The sequence below is a fragment of the Athene noctua genome, chromosome 1 (genome assembly GCF_965140245.1).
Source record: "Athene noctua chromosome 1, bAthNoc1.hap1.1, whole genome shotgun sequence".
Classification (NCBI taxonomy): Eukaryota; Metazoa; Chordata; class Aves; order Strigiformes; family Strigidae; genus Athene; species Athene noctua.
In genome coordinates this window covers 44347206-44368979 of record NC_134037.1, presented here as the reverse complement: position 1 = coordinate 44368979, position 21774 = coordinate 44347206, and the positions used below count along the sequence as shown (strand labels likewise).

The following is a 21774-nucleotide window of genomic DNA, read 5'->3' as shown; positions in this document are numbered from 1 at the left end:
AAAAGTACTGTTTGTGATCCTTTTATTCATGTTTTCACTATCCCTTACACTCTTGGATATAGTATTATCTATATGGTTTGCCAGTTCTAAGGGTCTTAGATATTTTTGTGGCTGTGTTGGTGTTACCTACTTTTTCATTCCTCATTGGTCTCTACATTCTGACCTCTTAAGCAACTGCTTTGTTTGTAGTGAATAATGTGTAGTATGCACAAAGGGCCTAAAAGGTAAAAGGTCAGGAATTTCTGCATTACTTTTCATAGCACACCATTTTCCTATACACACTGTAGCTTATTTTTCACTTTTATTCCACTGCTACTTCTAAGTGTAAGGAGCTGTTCTTTTGTTTTTCCTCTTAATACTGTTCTAAAAGATTTTACTTCTAATGTTTTCTTTCCTGTATAGTACTGCTCTTACAGTTTCCCCATTCTTCTGAAGAAATCTTTTTTCCCCACCCTGCCTGACAGATAACTTCACTGTCTCTAAAAGGTCACCACACTCATTCTTCAAGGTGTAGGTGTTACTGCAGGAATTGAATATTTCTCCATCATTTTTGAGTTGTAGGACAGGACTGTCATTCTAAATGTTCAGATAGAAAGCTGAGGCCCAGGGAGATGAGGCAACTTTTCTGAGGTCAGAAGGACATTCTGTGACACAAACCTGCAGTAAGTGCCCTACCACTGAGCTATGCCTCCTCTTTTCACAAAACTTCTTTTCTGCAAAAGGTTTTGATGCCATCATGGATTTCAGCCAGCTTTTTGAAGGTCATTTTGTATTCTTTGCAGTTCTGTCTACTTTTCAGCCCACTGCTTTTGCATTTTCTCACACAACCAATGGAATATTTTCTATCTGAGGTTATTATTTTCACTAAACCCTGGATATTCACCAACTTTATCATACCAGATCTACTTCCTAGGGCTACATCCAGAACAGCTTCTTCTGATCTTGCTTTCTATACAAACCAAGGGAGAAGACAGTCCTATGCACTTCCCTGCAGGAACAAGCACCTTTCCTTAGCAATTCTAATATTTCTATGTCAGTCAATGTCAGTATACTTGAAATCCCCCATGAATGTTTTTTTTTAGCGCTTTTTCACAAGACTTTCTTATCTGCCTTGCTTCCTGATGTGCTTTCTTATCCTGCCCTCAAGGTTTACAGCAGTTGCCTGTGATTTTACTTTACCCATTTTTATTTTTTACTTAAATCCAAATGGACTTGTCTAAGGAAGTCAATGGGTGGGTGTAATTCTTGGTTCAGACATTTACACTCTCCTTCGATCATATCATCATCTAGCAGCATGTCTTATTAAATCTAACTTTCTGTTTAGGTGATATATTAAAATACCATTCAGCCAGGTCTTCCTCTCTCATGTGGCACATTTTTGATACTTTATCACTAATATAACATGGCTAGACATAGAATACAACTTTTTGCCTGACAATTTATGTCTGCTAAACATTTTTCTTGGATCCTTTTATAATATCTTCAGGCTTTTTGTATTTTATATGTGCATGCACAGATCCCTATCCATTTACAAGTGAGTTGCTTCTACCACACACTCATAAAAGCCTTGGGGCAAGTAATAATGCTTTCTGAAATAACTCCATTTATCAATCTATCTGTTGCTCCCTTGGTGAATTTAATTGTTGTTCCCTGCTGCTCACTTGACTAGGTAATATAGCTATGTTCTGCACATATACAACAATATGCTTAATAAGCCCAAAGATAAAGTCAGGGAAATTATTTGAAAACATGAAAGCAAGTGTCAAAGCAACAGACTCATATTTTTGCAACACTGATGGCAAATTTTAGTTTATTGATTTTTTTTTTCTTGAATCGGGTAGCAATATATATTCCTTAAATATCCCTTGATGAAAAATGATTAACTATGTTGGCTACTAGGTTATAAAAGCAATCGAAGAAGGCTATCGTTTGCCAGCACCCATGGATTGCCCAGCAGGACTGCACCAGCTGATGCTAGATTGTTGGCAGAAGGAACGCGGTGAAAGGCCAAAGTTTGAGCAGATAGTTGGTATTCTGGACAAAATGATTAGAAACCCAAACAGCTTGAAAACCCCACTGGGAACCTGTAGCAGGTAAGAAAGGCTGTAATGTGTGTTATTATGGTGCACGTGGCTGGGTTCTGGATGTCATGCTTGGTGGCTAGTTCCAGTTCATACTTACTCCATGTGTCTCAGTTTCTTCTTCCTTCTGTTCCCCGTTCTTACCTTCCTCATATGACCTTCTTTTTTACCATGCTGAACAAAGCCAAAAAGGACTTTTTTAAAAATAACCAAAATTAAGAGGGTAAATATCATGGAACTAACACATTTCTCAGTAAACTACTGCCCACTCATCACTCTTTCCATGCTCTCACCACTAGCAGCCTTTGTTTTCCTTATTTCTTAAAATTGTGAAGTCTAGAGGGCAAGGATCATCATCTATTGTAGTTTTATATGATGCATCCCTTGCCCTAGGAACTGCTACAGTAGAAATAGTAATTAATAATACTCATGCTTGGCCAGTGTACTTTGACATGCTACACTCTAGATTTTTACCTTTCATTTTCTGTCTTTAACTCCTTTCAGTGATTGCATCTCACTGTATTTCATTGTGTAGCTTTTAATGGCTTCTTCATAAATTTCAGGTGAATTATTTAATAGTGGTAATCTTTTGTTCTGCTAGCTAGATCACTGCACTAGGGAATCAACTGGCCTGTGTTCTGCTCCCGGTTCTTCTACTAACTGATTTGCTGTGTGACCTTAAGCAACTTACTTTGTGTCTCTGCTCTTTCCTTGTCTTTGTTTTGTCCCATCCAATTGAATAATGGGAATAGCTACTAATACACTTTCTAAGATGCTTAAAAGAATACCATCTTCATTTTACTCAGCAACTTTAGTTGCAGCTGCTGTCATGCTAGGTAATAAGGTTGATTTTATGTTGATAACAATAGTCCATCAGGCTGATGTTGCTCACTCTGACCTTTCATCTTTTAAATGAATAAGCTTAGGAAGTACATATTGTGAGCTACAGAGTAGTCAAGAGCTATTCACAAATTAAATCTAAATTGTGTATAAAGGCCTATTACTTTCTATTCTTGACATTTTTAATACCCCAAACTTATTTGACTCTCACCTTGCTAAATACTCCCTAATGTTTTACTCTCTTTGGAAACAACTTACTTTCCTTTTTCCTTCTCCGTAGACCAATTAGCCCTCTTCTGGACCAGAACACTCCCGATTTTACCACTTTCTGCTCCGTAGGCGAATGGTTACAAGCTATTAAGATGGAAAGATATAAGGATAATTTCACAGCAGCAGGCTACAACTCTCTTGAATCAGTTGCCAGGATGACTATTGAGTAAGTTAGTACTGGGCATGTTTAACTTGCATTTAGGGAATTTCTAGGTAAAATAATACACAATGTTCAACTCCAAAACTTTACTCTGAGTACAAACATGGTACTTGGGGTTAAGTCATCCGGTTTAGAAGCTGATGATGTTATAGAATCCCATGAAAGGGCAAATACCCTGCTACCTGTGTGTGGCATCACTTTTTTTCCTTGCTTTGGAGACCAATTGAAATAACACCAAGAGGCTTGAATTTGAGGGAGAATGTGGCCCATTTCAAAGTATGTATGTGTAGGAAAATAATCACTTTGCCTCCACTACCTAATTGGTACCTTTCTCCAGATGTGTACTAGGAATATGTGGAATTTTCTTCTAATTGACTGGAGGCTGTCTGTGTCCTGCAAGAAATGACTTTTCATCAGGATAAAAGTCTATAGAAGCAAAACAATTTTCTGAAGGCAAGCATGGCCTGTATTGGTACTGCCATCTTAAACAGGTCTTCTTGACAACCCTGCAAACAATGTTTTTGTCCTGGTGGTTGCCAAACACATGTAATTCCTCGTACAGAGAGCAGTGGTTTTCTAAAGAAGTTTCTAAACAATATTCTCAAGTTTGCAACCGTACTCTTACCTGTCTGGTATCACTAGAGGCCTCAGCCTATAGCTTGGGAACTGTCATCAGAGCCCACAAACTTCTACTAGGTCAGTAGCACTAGTAGCAGTGGAATTGAAACAGCTGCTCCTCTTCTATTTGCATGATGGGTATGGGTCAATATGCAAAGAGCTTCCCTAGGCAACTCTTTAGGAAGCAGAATGTGATCCCCAAAATCTCGTATTTATACATAACTTTGTCCTGAAAGCCACCCGGAGTATTTTAAGAGAGGTGTCTCTTTCTTCGGGTGTCTTAAAAGGCCACAATAAAAGATTAGTGTAGTGCAAAACATACTGGCCTTATTCTCAGATGTGGAGACACATGCAGTGTAATTACATGACACTTGCCATGTCATTGCACTCCTCGCTGAAAAGTTGAACAGTGCCTGTATGTACTTCACAGTACTGAGCTGAGGTTCCAGTGTAGCTTCAATATTAGAAACCTGTAGTCCAGACCACTACGTAGCTTTGCCTCACAGTTGAATACCATACAATAGCAGTCTAAGTTGAAAAATTAACAATGTACGCATTTATCTTCCCCAGGGATGTGATGAGTTTAGGGATCACGTTGGTTGGTCATCAAAAGAAAATCATGAGCAGCATTCAGACTATGAGAGCACAAATGCTACATTTACACGGCACTGGCATCCAAGTGTGATAGACATTTCTCCCTTATGAGGGAGGTGACAGACTGAGAGAACAGCACTGGCCTTCACTATATATGAAGTGCTGCTAGAAGACACTTGATTTCCTGGGTCCTTCCTGCAGTGAATAGAAGAGCTACAAGAAGCACCTACAGACTTGAACTCCTAAGTGCCACCAGAATTTATGAAAAGGGAATTAGGATCCACCAGTGGTGGCAAGGAAAACAGCAGTGACAATAAACAAAGTACTACCTGAATAAACATACAAACACCTTGAGCTCTCTAACCTCCTTTTTATCTAATAGACTTTTTAAATGTACATAAAAATTTAAAAAAGAATATATTTGTCAGATAAAATCATGATATTATTGTTGAATTCAACAAAATATTTTCCTTAAATCTGTGATTTCTGAATCTTTTTTTAATCATTTGTGTTTATTCTTCATAAAGACTTTCTTTTAGTATGATGTTTATATCTTTGGACCTTTTTAGTGCTAATTCTATGACACATTACTACACTGGGTACCTCTGAAGGATTATTTGAGTTCCTAGAGATCTAAGAAGCATGACCAAGCAATGTATATCTGTCCGAACTTTGGTATCCTTTTATGCCATTTACTTTTGTTAAATCAGCACCGTATTGACATGGCTAGCTAATTGGCAGGGAGTCAGGAAATGCAAGTTGCCAAGAGCTCTGATATTTTTTAAAGAATTTTTTAAGATTACACATATACTATCTTTTAAAAGAAAATAAAAGAGAAAAAAAAAAAAAAAAAAAGAAAAAAGAAAAGCAATAATGACCCCTAAGTAGTTCTAGGCACTTTTAGAAAATTGTTTGCAAGATTATTTTAATGGACTAGAATTAAAGTGAGATATATTCTAAGATGTAGTTCTACAACTGTAAACCTGCTGAGACACTGCATTGAATGGACAAGTGATTGTAGGAGTGTCTCAGAATACAGGTACAGTTCTCCAGTGTTACCTAAACCATTTAATCTGAGCACATCACATTTTTTTTCAATACTCTGCATTAGCAAATCTGAGAGAAATATCTGGCATATATTTTATATGAGTTTAAGCCGTAGGCAGTCCAGCTGTCAGAATAAGGACATAGATTTTATGTGAGAACTGTAGAGCGTGAGGCAAGGGGCAGTTCAGAATTTTCAATTTTTTTTACAAGCTTTTGCTGCTCTGAACGAATATGCGTGTGCGTGCTCACACAGACACAAGAGTCATTCATCAGGAATGCAGATGCAAGAGTAGTTGCTCAGTGGAATATCTTTTTACACCATTTACTTACATATGAATATTGTTTGATTAAAATATTTAACAACCATAAGCAATAATGAACGGTGTCTTTACAGACACTGCAGGAATGTATATGAACCAGAGAGAAATGCTTTAAAAATAATTTGAAAATTGTGAACTACCCCAGCAATGAAATGCTGTACTTCCAAAGAGAATTGGGCTGCTTCTATTGATTTTGATAGAGAAAGATCCCAGGGATCAGTCATAAATTGGTCTTGGTTGATAACGTGGGCATCCACACAAAAAAAATAAAAACAAAAGAAAAACCCTGTAAATGTTCCTTTGTAAAACTTGTAAATTTTATTTATACTGTCTTGTTTTGTACACACATTTATGTGTAGTGAGCTCTGAATACATTGAAAATGCACTATATTTTTCTATTTTACTTGCAGAGCATCACATACAAACATGTATATTCAGTGCTACATAATGTGTTTTCCCACATTTAGGACCAAAGATAGTTATCAAAAACTTAAATGCATCATTTTCCCCTCCTTTTTTTCTCCCTGTTTTTAGATCACTGTACAGTGTTATATTTGTCATTTTATTTATTTGTTTCATTAGAAAAATCAGTTTGGTTACACTAATTTTTTGTCCTCCCTGCCTTTGTTGAAGAAAATCTGTAAAAAACTTTTAACTAGCTTAATCCCGTTACATAGACACTTCCATTTGTAATCTTTGTAATAGACTGTAAATATATTTTTGGAACTATAATGCAATGTGCATAAGGGTTATTTTTCAGTGTCCATATATGATTGTTTATACAATTCACAGCACTTTACAGTCATGCTGAGAAGCCTAATTTATTGCCTGGATTTGGGCAGAGTAAGAAAAAAAAGGTGAATATTCTTATTTCGTACTAGATTTTCATTCAGTAGAAATGGAATTATTTTCATGTATGCAGCTCAAGATGGTTTTTTAACAATTAAAATTAATTTTCTAGAAATGCTGTAGAAGCAAGATGCAGAGTAGACTGCATGCCCAATATTGAAATTAGTGCACACAAGCACTTGGCCAAGGCACTTCAAGTAGCCATTGGAACACTTAATTAATAAACATCCGGTTTGTGTTATAACAAATGCTAAGTGCCTCACTACTGGGGTGAGCATCTGTGGGCAACTGTACAGGGTGCTTGTCAGTTTTGCTGCTTCTTTAGGCACCCAGCTATCAATTTAGGAGTCTTACTTCAGACACCTGCTTCCTTATAAATCTTAGCTACTGTTTCTAAGGGCTTGGAGATTAAAGGTGCAATGCAGCAATGCTGGTATTGCTGAGAACCCACAAACACTAAATGCAAGAGAGTTGAGGCCAAGCTTCACCTTTAGGACCCGTTCAATATTCTGAAGCACAGAGGCCTCAAAGCATGTGTGGTGACCTGGGCTCACACATGTAAAAGTGAGCGCCCTCGTATTTCTTCCTTATTTTTCCTTCTTTGATTTAAGCCATCTTCTTTGAATAGTAAATATTTTTTAGCATTCGTCTATATACCTTGACTGCCTTAATGTTGCCACAGATTTTTACACATATGAAAGTGGTAGAGTAGACCCAGAAAGCACAATCACTATCAATATTTCTAATGTATCCATCTGTTCAGAACATTACTGCAATTTAGAGCACATGCATGTAAATGGGTTTGTAACTGGTAGCGCAGCAACATATTGACATTGGTTGCAGTTCCCCAGGTTCCAGCAAAACATAGTCCAGTGTAAGAGTAATAAAATGCCAGAGAAAGTTGATGTTCATGGGAGGAACTGAGGATAAAGTTGGGTCAGAGGAGGAATTAAAGGCTAAATGATGAGACAAAGACATTATCTCAGTTCTGGCTTAATTTCATTGAATTTCAAAATTGTGCATCATTAAAGACAGATTATCAGGCTGTCAGTGAGGCTTATCTTTCTTGACTTTATACATCTACAAGCATATAAAAGAGAGATGCCTAAGACAAGCAGGATGAATCTCCCTCTGGGAAGGCTTATCTCCATTACCTGTAGAGGGAACCCAGATGATTCGCTTAAGTTAGGCATCTAACGTCTAGATAGTTGAAGTTAGATGAGCTGATTCCTACCCTATATGTCCTTGGCTGCTACAGTTTCCCCCACAAGCTGAGTGTCGTAGAAAGGTAGCTCCTCCACTAGTAATACGTCCCAGAATGTATTTAAACTGGGCTTTATCACAGAGAGAGGTGATTTTTTTTTTTTTTTTTTTTTTTTTTTATTCGGAGATTTGTACCAGATCATCTAAATGCTTTTTGTATATGGGTATTAATTCTTGAAAAAAACTGTGATTGTTCTGAGGAAGACCTGCCTAGTAAATTACAGTTATTTAATATTTTAAATAATCAGAAATATTTGCTGACATACTGCTTCAGTCCAGAGGTTATGTGATCAGATATGATAGTTGCTGTTTTCGAAACCATGTTTATCTAAAGCCTTGTCATGTAAAATTCTCCAGGAGGCAAAGATGCTTAAATGTATCTCAAATTGAATGTTGCCCTTAATATCTCAATAATTGAGCTTTGTCTGTATTATTCTCCATTTAAAATGAGTTTTTATATTGTTTAAGCTGGAGTTATCTGGCATCCACTGAGGGAGTTTGAAAAAATGATTTTAAATTAAATTTGCTTTTCTCCACTGATACTAATATACCGTAAATAGTTTCACTGTTTTGAATGTTACAAAACCTATTGCTTTAATGTGGGGGATGAAGGGGTTTATTTTTGTTTTGTTGTTGGTATTTTTTTACATTTATTGGTTAGTAGTTGAAATAAAAAAAATAATAATCTGTCCTTAACTTTCTAAATAATTCATATATAGCAATTTTGAGAACGATTTAAATTCCATGACTTTCGGGTTACTACTGAGACGGTGATCATGTCACTACAGCCATAATACTAAGTGATGGCAAGACACCCTGCCACAATGGCAGGTTTGGCCAGCATTCTGTTGCCTAGTATGGCGTGAAGCAGTCCACTGGCTGTGTGTGAGGAGTGAAGGCCAACTCAGCCAAAAAAGGGTCATTTCATCTTCTATAAATATATATATATATATATATATATATATATATGACATGTTAGAGCTAACACATCCTTAATGCATTCCTTCCCTGCATGCAGTTAGAAAGTTATATGCTCATGATATGCACTTGGGTTTTGGTGGGTTTTGTTTGTTGGTTTCTTTGTTTGTTTGCTTTTAAACAAGTGACATTGTACTTGTGGAAGAGAACAATTCCCAGACAGGATGACAAGTCCAGTTTAAGAAAAGTACAATACAAGTTCTTGCCTCACAGTAATTCTGGCAGCAGGTGCTGCAGGGGTATTCAGGCAGTTGGTGCTATGATTTGCTGAGCAACTAGCACAGCAGGGTTTCCGCATGTTCAGGACCTGTTAGGATTGTATTTCTGATGAATTAACTAACGGATATGTAGAAACAGGCAAATATTTTCCCCAGCCAGCTTGGAATGGACTTGTAGATGGTAGATTTGGGATTCGCAAGACTACTCAAAAGTCTTAGCCTCAAACTAATTTCTAGTAAAACAAGAAATTCTGGGCAGAAGCCTATATTTTCTCTCCTATTCCCTTAAGGGTTGTCAAATGTAGCCAACAATTACTCTTAAACAGAAATCTTTATTGTTTGCATAGTGATGCCTTTTATTTACTTGGAAATAGACAGTTCTGTAATTAAATTTCCTGTAAAAAGGATTGGGGAGTGATGGGGAAGGGGGAGGGGAATACAAAAAGTTTGGAGAAAAAAACCATAAAAACAAAGAAAGAAAAGCCCAATCCAACAAATGACCTGTGAAACCCGAAGTATGATGGGGCTCACCACTTCTGTAACACATTCCATATAAGAATTTGAAAAATGTAAGAGATTAAACCGTAGGCATAAAATCTGCAATATCCTGACAAAAGAGTGGTGGCAGAATGCAAGCTATGTTTGTGAGAGTTCTTCCTCTCTGGATTTGATTCTGTGAGATTTTTAAGTTAGTATAATTAACACATGCATTTAGACTAAAATCTGTTGGGACAGGCTGAAGGACAAAATTAGTACATCTATAATATCCATGAAATTCTCAGTGCACTTTCAGGATGTGTAAAGGTTAGGCAGTTTGAAAGTGAAAGGAGTCTTGTGGAGTTTATATGCTGTACAGACTGTGTAGGTTATGTCCAGCGAGATTATGAAACCCTCATAATATGAGGAAAACCCTCACTTTTGTACCTGGTGAAGAGTCAGAAGGTGGGAGGGAATGGATGGAGAGATGTGTGAACCCATTCAGAATATGTGAGTCTAACTTGCAGGGCTCCCTAAGACGTTGCTGGCAGGGGAGTTAAGGATTGTCAAGATTTTTTGTTTAAGTAAAGAGACACTGTTAATAAAATATACCTAATAATCTGATGTGGAGTGGTTTCAGCACTCTGATTTTTCCTCAGGCCAGATTGGAATTTGTCAGAGACTAAATTGAGACAGATGGGAAAGCAACTGGTAGTACACAGCTCATTCAGGCAGACTTGAAAGACATGAAAGGAGAATTTTACATTAAAAGCATGAAAAGAAAACATGAACTCTGATGATATTTACTCTTGGAAGGTTTTAGAGTCGTATTCTTTAAGTCTGGGGTAATGATAGATTAAGTCTTTAAGTATTGGGTGAAATTAACACCTGGTTAGAGTGGCCAAGAAAGAACCACGAGTCAAAAAGTAGTTGATGTCTTGATAGACTCTGAAAAAATATGCGATACAGCCATGCAAAACTTGTGTGGCCGGCCAAATGAGTTTTGGACATAACAAGATATAATGCCCAGTGCCAGAAGAGCTAAATCAGGAACAGAAAATCTATTCATCCATGGACCAAGGCTGCTGTATTTAATTGAACCAAATAACCAATTGTAGAACTGTGGTGCTAATATGCTAATAATAATTAATACTAATAATTAAAGACTACAATTTAGAAATAATCTGATGAATCGTAATGTAGCTAACACTGAAAAACACACTCAGTGGTTAAGCCGTAGCTATGCCCAAAGAATTATGTGCTACTGGTATTAGAATTTCGTGACTCTGAGTATTTCAAGTCATTTATAAACTGGAGACATTATAGCCCCAAGTCCATAACTAAAACTTTCCCCTTTTGTGCTAAAAAAAGAGGAAGAACTACTCAGGAGTCTGTAAGGTTTATCAAGTTCAATAGACATTCTCTTCTGATTATTTCCTTAGATTTACCAAGAAAACCATGAGTTTCTCTCTTACATAAAGAAGTAAACTTCCTGCTCCAAAGATGCCATCTCTCTGAGAAGAAAAATCATCTGTTAATTTTACTAGGATGACCAAATCTAGCTTGAAAGAGGCTAAACTGAAGGATGATAGGTAGAATGTATCCACATATTTCATGTCTGTAGAAACATTACTCAGGCAATTTCTTGACTATCATTCAACCTGTCTTACTATTCCAGCTTCCATTGGCTTCCTGATGAGCTGCATCTCCATTTTTAAGATGTCTCCTGGAAAACATTTCAATTTCATTTCCTCAGGGACCAAACAGCCTATGCCAAGAATGCATGTGTAGCTTAAGAGTAAGAAGGTGCAGGAATCTCAAACTGGTTCTCTCCAGAGTGTTCTTTTCAGTCACAGCCGTAAATTAAATTTGTTCTCCCACTGAGGTTGCACATAGTAAACTGCATGAGAAATCTGATTTGCCTGGAATAAACTTAGTAAAATCATCCAAATAGCTCCTGAAGGCCACTCAGCAGTTTTTAAGTGGTGGTTAGGATTTTGTGGAGAAAGTGAAAGAGGTGAGTCTATGGGAAGTCTGTGTGTGCAGCTTTCACATTGTAAAACGCTCCACTAACCAAACTATGGAGCTTTCTGGGTAGCAGATATCCTCAGTCACTGTCACTGAAACTAGACCACAAATGCAAAATCTATGAGTCCAGAAGAATAAACAAGCAAAAAATAATAAACAAGCAAAAAATAAATTATGTAACAGAATTAGACCAAGCCTTCACCATTTAATTTTTGGTCTTGGCAGCACTGGTGCTTCCATGTGAGGTCTGTGAAAGAGTAAGATGGGTCCAGACAATAGAAGAGGAGAATGATAATGGATGGAGTGAGGGGAGTCTCTGAGTGGGAAAGGATAGCAGTGTCTTCTTCCCCAGTAGCTAGGGCTTGTACCCTCATGGGCTGCTGGAGAAGAAGACAGGTTTAAATTCAAATCCAGGACAGTATGTCTACAGGAAGAAATTGGGCCATCAAGGCACTGAGAGGGATTCTGAATGAGGATTTTCCTTTAATATTACTGGGCCTCAGTACTATGGACAAGTGGCTGATTGCTATTGATGAGAGAAAGGCTGTGCCTTACTATATAGCTACCCTACATATACCAGTTCATCCACTGCCAAGAGCAGGAAAGGGGGTGTGGAAGAAAAAAAAAAAAAAAAAAAGCTTTCAGGCATTTTTTTGTAGTACTCTTTTCAAGATAAATAATTGCCTCAGTGACTACATTTTGCAAGAGAAAAATCCTCTTTGATCCTTCCTATTCACTGGCAAAAGTATCCCAGATAGACTATGTGCTGTCTGTTGCAAATCTCAGTCACAGGCTGCCTCCTATCCCATGAACTCCTTGCCTAACATCGAGGTGTCTCTCAGAGACTACCTTTCTTGTGGTAGTTACTCGAGTATCACACCACCAAAGTGCCTCTGCAGGTGTGCATGTTTGTTTCCTTATGCAGAGCTACCTCTGGCTTTTGAGGGATATTTCCCCAGCCATGAAGAGGGAAACTACTTTTTTCACTCTACTCCCATTTCTCCCCAGCTAGCATTAATCATTAATACTGACCTAGCAGTACCCATGCTTCACTGGGGGGTAAGAGGAAGACGACAGTGAGGAAGGAACATTTAGTACCCCAGCAACAACAAATGCAACATCTATTTACAACCAGCAAACTATGGGTCAAGGAGTAAGTGCAGAAACCATTAGTGTTAAAAATTAAAAAACTCTGTGTATGGGTTGTTGCATATAGAACTGCTGAATCAGCCACGCTTACATATGAACTGCTCAGTAACATTAATGATACAAGCTACTGGAGTATGTTTAAAATAATATCCAAATCTTTCGACTGACAGTACAATCTAAGGAAGCTGAATGGCAGAAATCAAAACACCTGATGAGGTGACTATTTCAGGGCAGTGGAATGAAAGAATTACTTTCTGTGATTTTATACTTCCTGTAATGAATGGCAGAAAAGTCTCTTTTCATTTTTTTATGCTATTATAAGCCTATTTCTTATGGATTTTATTAAATTAATATAGCTGGATTAATGAAAAACATATGGAAACCAATGCTTTATTTGTGTTATCTGCTTCTGAATTATTTGCTGAAAAATAATTAAGATATTACCTAGAAATATTACCTGTTTTCAATATAGTAAAGTATCTTAATAATTATGGAAAAGGAAAAGGAAATTCTTATAAAGTAAGCCTTCAAAGCAGCTAATACTATTTTTACATTTGTATTTTGAAATAGGATTGTGTAAAGCTGGATTTATCTTTTTTTTTTTAACGTCAGATGCTGTCAAGTTATTTAAATTTAAAATCCTAGGGGAATGGATAATATGTATTTCATAATGCTTTTACAAGTGGTTGCATGATATTAAAGGTTGAATTTTCACATCTAAATTAACAGTGCATCACTTTAGATACCAGAGAAACAGAAACCATGTATCTCAGCATACAGTTATGCATCTGCACATCTGTCATTGAGCCATTGCAGAATACTTTTGCAAAACAGAATATTATATTTGGCAGTGCTTAGACCATAAGTTCTATTGTGTTGTTGCTATTGATTTCGTATTTGAGGCCTTTTGGTGATGGAAGCCCTTGTTAGCTAAGGTCAGTGAGCATTATTAAGCAGATGAGTATGATGTAAATTAGTAGAAGCCATTTGCTTGAAAGTATGGAGATATCTCACAGAGATTACGTCCAGCTGTTACTGAGCTCACTCCCTCTCCTTGTCTAGCATAAATGCTGGAACAAGCCAACAGACTGACTACCCTCATGCTTATTGACAGCTGAATCATGGCTACCCATGGTTCAGGATAGATAGCTGATAGAAATGTAACACCTGTCTGGAATCCTTTTACCTCTGTTTCCAGGAAGGCTCACCTTATTTTTTTTGTGATTTGATGAATGGACTACTTCTTTTCTGACAACACATGGAAATTTTACATAGCTCTTAGGGGAAAAAGGCATAGAAAGAGTAAGAGAGACTCTACAGCTTTGGGCTGTGGAAAGGTATTACAAGAAGGCCAACATGATACTTTCAACATCTGTGTGGGAATGGAGAGACTCTGTATGTATTCATATATTGCCAAACACTTTGAGCTGCAGCTGCTTGCCTGGGAAAAGGTTGGTTAGGCTAAGCCTAATCCAAAACTACCTCCAAAATTCCTTCCTGCACTGTACAATCTCTTTCCTTCCTGAAGCCCCTTTCCCTTCCAGAAATCCCCTCCGTCTTACTCTGAAATTGTATTTAGGCCACTTCTCTCGGAACGAGGAGACTTATTTGGAGTAAAATGGAGTTTATTCATGGAAAAGGTTGAGTGACCTGTCATGCCCCAGGAGAGCTAACATCTTGGTCTGCAGGCACTGCACTTCCCATACCATTCAGCCATTGCTCAACTATTAGATAAAATGCATATGACCTCTGCTCCTTCTTTTACATGTGTTTCCTGTTGAAAGGATGCATTTAGGCATCTACTTTCAGAGAAGGTTTGGGGCTGTGAATCCCTGAAAGTAGTTTCCTCAGGACACATCCAGATTTACTGCTGGGATATGTGATGGCGTGCCCAGGACCCTCTGAGGACTAGCTCTCATTGGGTTTTCTTTCTGTGGAATTTACAGTGTGGATGGTAACTTGTGCCTGTGTTAGTTTTGTTCTATTATTGACTACAGGTATGGCTTTGGCATGCTTCAGAGACTGGGTAAATGATTACTAAATCCAACTGAGCACTAAATCGGTACTAAATCTGATGAGTACTAAATCCAACTGTACAGACATTCCAACCAAGAACTGAAGCTCTCAGCAGGGCTTGTCATCTGGTTTATCACTGTCTTTGATTAGCCTTCAGTTTCTCTAAACTGGTTTAGGTTTCTATCTCTCCAGGGAGACAGAGTATCTAATCCAGGCCTGGAATGACATTGGACAGCAGGACAGATAGGACTGAAGCATTATCATAATGAATAGCTAAATCATACAGATTCAAGGAAATTATCAAATTGGTTTGCCATGTGTCACTCAGGGATACTCATCTCCCATTTGCTGACATTTCATCCTTGTTAGCTTGCACCTGGTCTCTGCTCTGGTGAAACCAGTACTTCGCAGTGAGAACTAGGTACAGTCCAGAGTAAAGCCATGCCACAGTCCAAGGTATACATACACTATCTCATTAATTTCTTGATCTGGAGATCTTAGTCCTGGTGCTTACCAAAAAATATCAGCAGAGACAGAGCCGATATAAATTAACCCGAGGTTTTAAATACCTGTGCATCTAAGTGCTATTTGTGACTACCATTTGCCTTTATCTTTGAATAAATTCACATGTCCATCATATTTACTAATTGAAAGACTTACTTGCCTTCAAAATAGTAAAAAGAAACTATTAGAGTCAAAAAAATCTTGCTTTTGGAAAGGATTTATCCTCTCAGAGTTCCTTTTAGCTGCATTCTTTTCTCATTAATTCTTTACATTACTAGGGTTTCAAAGGGCAGGTGCAAAAAAAAAAAAAAAAAGAAGAAATTAGATTTAGCTTACTTGGCATCTTCCCTTCATGTAAAATTAGTCCCTAGGACACTACACTAGAGACAGATAAAAACATTCTATCCCTCCTTCAGATTTCTTCCTCTAGCTTTCTTTCTTTTTTTTTTTTTTTTTTTTTAACTGAACTTCAGACATTATAGCTATTAATATTGTCAAATCATCTTCTCAGCCTGTCATAAAACATCTGCTCCCATTTTGTCCAGTTTGGTGACAGAGATGTATGGTATGCTACAATATATTAATAATGCTCTTCTTCTGAATGAGTAGCTTCCTTTTGATTCACACTGTTAAATAATCTAATCCATGTGCTAGAACGACAGATAGTATTTTGGAATCAACTGTAAGAATATTGGTTGGTATGGCAGGGGGACATTCCTCTGCTGGTTTATTTTTATTTAGTATTAGTTCTACATTGGCTTTTCTAAATGTCTGTAATAAATTTGCTTTTCTCTCAGGAATTTTCAAATAATTTAGTTAAGAGATTGTTAACCATATGTAAAATAATTTCTATTCAGTCCTGACCTACATCCATTAGTCCTAAAGCTATATTGTTTTAGAGATTTCATATGGCTATCCTGTCACTAAATGTACAGTAAAATCCACATCTTTTATTTTTGCTTTTCTTTTCCAAACTCTGGGGGGTTTTTGGCAACACAGGTAACATAAACATTGTGTTGGGGTGCCTAATATCATGTAATGACTTAGGCAAGTCAGTTAAAATGTTTTATAAGGTTTTTCATTAATACTGAGAGCTTCTGATAATATGTTAGGCTGAAGGAGAGTCTACTTTATGAGTTTACATGATAGAATCTAGCTACCATATGTATGCTTTTTTAATTAAGCAGAGTTTAAATTGAACACACCCATTCCACCCTTTTCCTTCTTCTCCGTTTTAAAGAGTTATCTACATCTTCTCTCAGTCCTTAATTTTATACCCAAACAGCCATCTGAAAAAACTGCACCTCATTCATTTCGTTCCTTTATTTCCAATACTGAAATTGTCAAGTATAACCCTGTGGCTCACTGAGATCCAGTGTGAAACACAACTATGTTTCCTTCATGTTAGAGGTGTTTGCTTGGGAATCTTTGGGTTTATTGATGTTTACCTAGCTAGTCGATGACGATTTTTGTCAAGTAGTGGTGTATACATGGCAATGACAATGATAGTGTAATTTGCCTCTATTACTTCCTGATATCAGGATTCTGCTGCACTGTCAATTTCATATATGTTGTTATTATTTGTTTGACAGAATCAAAAACATGCCAGGTGCTTTGCAAAACAGAGAACAAGAAAAATCCCTTTCCAGAAGAGATGACAGCCTGAATAGAAATGACATAATGGCAGGAGACAAAGGAAGCAGAAAGGGGAAGCAAAACAAGAGTTATAACCATAAGATCATGAGATTGGTTTGGAGGCACAGTGAACGCTATGAGGCATTTTTTTAAAGCGCATAAGGACTGTAGTTGGGATTAGAGAATGGAAATGTAGAAAAGAAGCATGGAAAGGAATGGAGAAGAAGGGAGGAACAGACTGGCAACAGGAGGAAGAGTAAACAGAGGTGTATGGGAGAGGCCAGAACACACACCTGACAAACTGAGGATTATGACTAATGCCAAGAATGAAAGACCACATCTGAAGAGCATGATGATTTCAGGAGGATGGCGAAGCAGGACGTGGCGATGCTGCTAGGGAGAGAAGAGCCAGCAAAGCTGCCCTGGAAGCCTGCCCTGGAAGCTCCTAACACTAATATAACCCTGCTTCCCCATCTTCTTTCTAGCTCCCTTCTTATACACAAAATATGTATATAGAAGAGCAAAGGAGAAGGAGAAGCAGCTAAATCAAACATTTCCAAAGATCCTGCTGGGGAAGAAGTTTAAGCTGGGATGATACAGATTTACTCCTATTCATGTTGCTGCTGGTAGCGAGCAGCAGAGACCATCCTGTTAGCCCTTCTCATGCAGACAAATCAATGGGAGTCTTTGCCACTACTTACAAATAGGCCTTGCTGAGAAACACTCAGCAAAATTATAATACTCCAGCCAATCCAGGACATTTTAAAATGTCCTTTCATTGTAGATCAGAAAGAATCAGAAATTATAATGTTCACAGTGAAATGGAAACAGGGAAGAAAAATATTTGAGCAGTTTCTGTTAAAGCTGAAAATAATCATGTCAATATTACAGAAAATAAGGGGGATCTCGCTCATTAAAAAATATATATATAACTTTTCATGTAAATTTATTATAAAATTGCAAATTATTTTAATTATGTTGGATTGGCGCGCTTTTTTTCCTTCTGGAAAATTGGTGTTGGTTTTGGAAGAAAACTGGAAAATTGCCATTTTGTCTGACAGACATTTTAAACTACCCTGATTTCCAAGGTAAGAATTATTCAGGAGTAAGAAAAGCCGAAAAGTGGCCAGTTTAATCTCTTCCTCACTTCCTTCTCCTCTGCTTCGGTGGTCAGACATGTCTAATGATTAGGCTGCAAAGAGCAAAACCAGTTTCTATGTCTCCCTGAGAAAACACATTTTGCCAGCTTCTTTAAGAATCATTAACTAGATCTACTTAGAGGAAGTCACTTTTTTGCTACAGACTATGTCTCCATTAAAATCATCCTCACACCTCTTCCGTTTTTCCTGGGAAAGTTTATCAGAAGGCATGCTGGAAAGGGTCAGATCTTTCTGTCTCCTGTGAAACTGAGTTTAGACACAGCTATAACTTGCAGATGTACTGATATGACAGTTGAGAGACTACTGCTGCTAATGGAGTATTTTATTACTTTGGCATATATAGACACTTTTCAGTTGGTACTTCTGACCACAAAGTATTGAAGTTTAGGGTACTATAGGTACTTATTAATTGTATTTTTTCTTATAAGTTTTAGAGGACAGCACTGGGTAAATTTTTCTTCTCCTTCAGGGTAACACAGCTTTGCATGAGTCATTCATCTTGAACAGAGTGATATCAAGTTGGTTGTTGTGACACCTTATCAATTTTTAGTCTTTACCAGTATTGGAATGATTTAATTATTGTTTAGTGGAGACAATGGCCTTGGTTAAGAAAATCTTGGTGACTCTGGATAGGATTCAAATAATTCATCTAAGTAAGGAGGAGACGATTGAAAGTCATAGCTGAAATATTACTAAAAATCCTTAACTGATTGGATTTATCCATCATTTATTGAAAGATTTTGGTAAATGGTGGCTTACTGAACGCTGAAATTGCAGCAATGGCCAAGTATATCTTTTTTATTGTCTTCAGTTTGAACTTTGCTTAAATTAATTAAACTCTTGTCACCTCAGGATAACATTTTAGCAGTGAGGTTTACGGGACCTACTCTGTCAATGTAGAAACTTCAGCTACTAGAGAACATACCAGGTATAGACAGTTAACACAATGTTCAACAGTGCTTGAAGAATCAGGCCCACCTCAGTAATTTTTCTTCACTATTATTGGAATAATACTGGATTTAAATTATATAGTGATGGTGTCAACTTGCAAAATCTACCCTGCTTAAATTACTCTTACAATCAAATGTAGCTCAAAGTTTTATAACAGTCCACATATCACTAAAAGAAAGAGATTGCAAAGCAGTGTCATAGTGTCTCCCCATAACACAGAATTTTATACATATCATTTTTACATGTTTGAAAGAACCCCATTAACTCAGTTGCATACAACTTTTTGCAATAAAAGACTCAGCATAAAGCAATATCAAAACATAGTTAGTATTTCTACTAATTATATTTAGCCAAGGTCCAGATTTTTTATAATTTTATCCCTGCTTCTGGTATGATAGAGGATATGGAAGATATCTGTACCTATCTTTCGGCCTTGAGAGATTCCACTGTGTGGCACCTTCCCACCCTCTGCTATCAAAAAGAAAAAGATAATTGCAATTGAGAAAGGTGGCATAACCTCTGCAGTTTGTCCTACCTTCTGAGTTCAGACACTGAACTGGATGCATGATTTAGGAAGGGATTTAATACCAGCTACCTCAGTAGCCATGTGGTGTTAAAGGAAAAAGGCTGGGGGAAAAAAAAAAAAAAAAAAAAAAGAGTATTATAATGTATTCTGAGAGTGAAGGACAGCATGGTTATTTTGCCTATAATTTTTTTTAAAAACTTGCCTATACTTCTCCTGCCAATCCTCTCCTATTGTTACCTATGAGCTTTTCCAAAAAGACACTTAGTTCTGCATAAAGTAAGAATATCTGCACTGACTCAAATCACAACTCCACATCGCCCTGTGTACCTGGCAGGCACTCTGCCTTGGTAGGGGTACAGTACTGTTGTTATAAGGCCTCCACTGTCCCCTGCAGATTAGGGGCAGCTTCAGCTGTTGACTTCCAGACATCTTCAGGGCTCTGTATCCAATATGTACAGTTCAAATGCTTCCTAAATCAGGGGGTGCACTATGTTTAATAGTCTGAATTTGTCCTAGACCCTGTGAATTTACTTCCTCTTTCTGTCTCTCTCTCAGTCTTGCCCTTCTTTCTTCTGAAGTAGAATGTCCAGGGCTGCATGAATTATTCAACATAAGAGTGTATGATGTATTTATACAGTGATATAGCTATACAGTGTATTTATACAGTGATATATATGTTTTCTATTTTGTTTACAGTTTCTTTCTTAACCATCCAAATATCCTGTTTCACATTTTTACTTGATACTGAGTGCTTGACTCTGTGTTTTCAGAGAGCTGTCTAATGTTAATTCATTATTTTTTTCTTCTCAAAAACCAGCTAATTTGTAGTCCCTGCCTGTGTATATATAGACTTATTTTTCCCTTGTGCATTTCTTTCTGCTTTATTAAGTTTTATCACCACTTTATTGCCAATGGCATTCAAAATTGTGAAATAATTTTGCAGTTCCTTACAGGCAGCTTCTGATTTAACTTTTAAAAATAATTTTGTATCAGACTTTCTCATCTGACAGTTCTTAGATATCACATGTCCCTTTACTACTAATAAAAGTACTTTTGCTTAAATCCTTTGTTTTAATTCATGCCTCAGTCCAGGAATCTTTGCAAACACTTGAGTGCCCCATTGCTATAATTCACTTCATTTTTCAGGATGGGGGAGGGAGGTCTTCAAGCTATTGTCGTTTATGTTTTATTAATTGGAAAATTAAAAGTAGAAATTAGACCTTATTATTGCCTACTGGTTCTGACAGTGGTTATACAACCTTCAGAGTGAAAAATTGCTAATCCATAAAGTGCATTTAGAACAAGCCTTTAGACTCAGATGTCCTGCCTCCTCACAGCAGCTATAAACCCAGATTAGGCACAACCCTCCACACTGAAAGACAACATCTGGGTGTTTAGCAACAGCCTTTACTAACTCTGGCATACCAAGAAGTGAACAGTCTGAGTGGACCGGAGAAACACCCAAATGGGTGAAATAAAACAAGTGAATGAATGGTGTGTTGATATTGGTATATTTTTCAACACCGCCTTACTCGTGGGACTACAGGGTATTGCGAGGTGAGGCTTTCAGCTTCTCTCCCACAGCAGCTGTTCCTCTTGTTTATCCCACTATTCCCTGCAGTGAGCTCTAGCATTAAACTGCAGTGCTGAGGTGTCAATCCCTCTCTTTCCCAGTAAATATTAAACTTGCAGGGTTAGGCAACAACTGAGTGGACTTTGGGGAATTATCCTGTCAGTGTGAGCACCCAAAGCTGCATTTAGCCACTTCTGTTCCTTTGCAGGTCTAAACTGAGGTCTGTGTTACAATACCAGTGAAAGTAGTGAAAATAATTTGAACCATGATTTAGCAAATCTGTTAAACTTGCTTGTGTAAAACAGAATCACTTCTGGTTTTCCCATATCTTAACTTCACTGAAATGGTATTTTAGCAATTGTCCAAATCCTATTCTCTGTCTACACAAGCATTATGTCATGACCCGTGTTACTTTATGTGGATACAGAGAGTATGTAATTGTAGACAGGTGAGTATAACCTATGAGTTATTAGTATTCATAACATACCAGAAATCTTACATAGTGGGGGAAATAAGT

At 37.3% G+C, this 21774-nt stretch overlaps 1 protein-coding gene across 9 annotated transcripts in view; it reads left to right on the top strand.

The window, feature by feature from the left end:
- EPHA7 (EPH receptor A7) overlaps positions 1-21774 on the top strand; it is a 203342-nt gene that overhangs the window by 148534 nt on the left and 33034 nt on the right. For 5 of the 9 annotated variants that reach the window (XM_074896064.1, XM_074896062.1, XM_074896065.1 and 2 more), the window contains 3 exons: positions 1900-2093; positions 3202-3357; positions 4540-6689. In XM_074896064.1, coding sequence (XP_074752165.1) covers positions 1900-2093; positions 3202-3357; positions 4540-4654 — 465 coding nt within the window. In that variant the 3' untranslated portion in view covers positions 4655-6689. Of the gene's footprint in view, positions 1-1899; positions 2094-3201; positions 3358-4539; positions 6690-17004; positions 19775-21774 lie in introns of those variants that run through there. The other 4 variants (XM_074896061.1, XM_074896059.1, XM_074896067.1 and 1 more) reach the window with 3 other exon arrangements.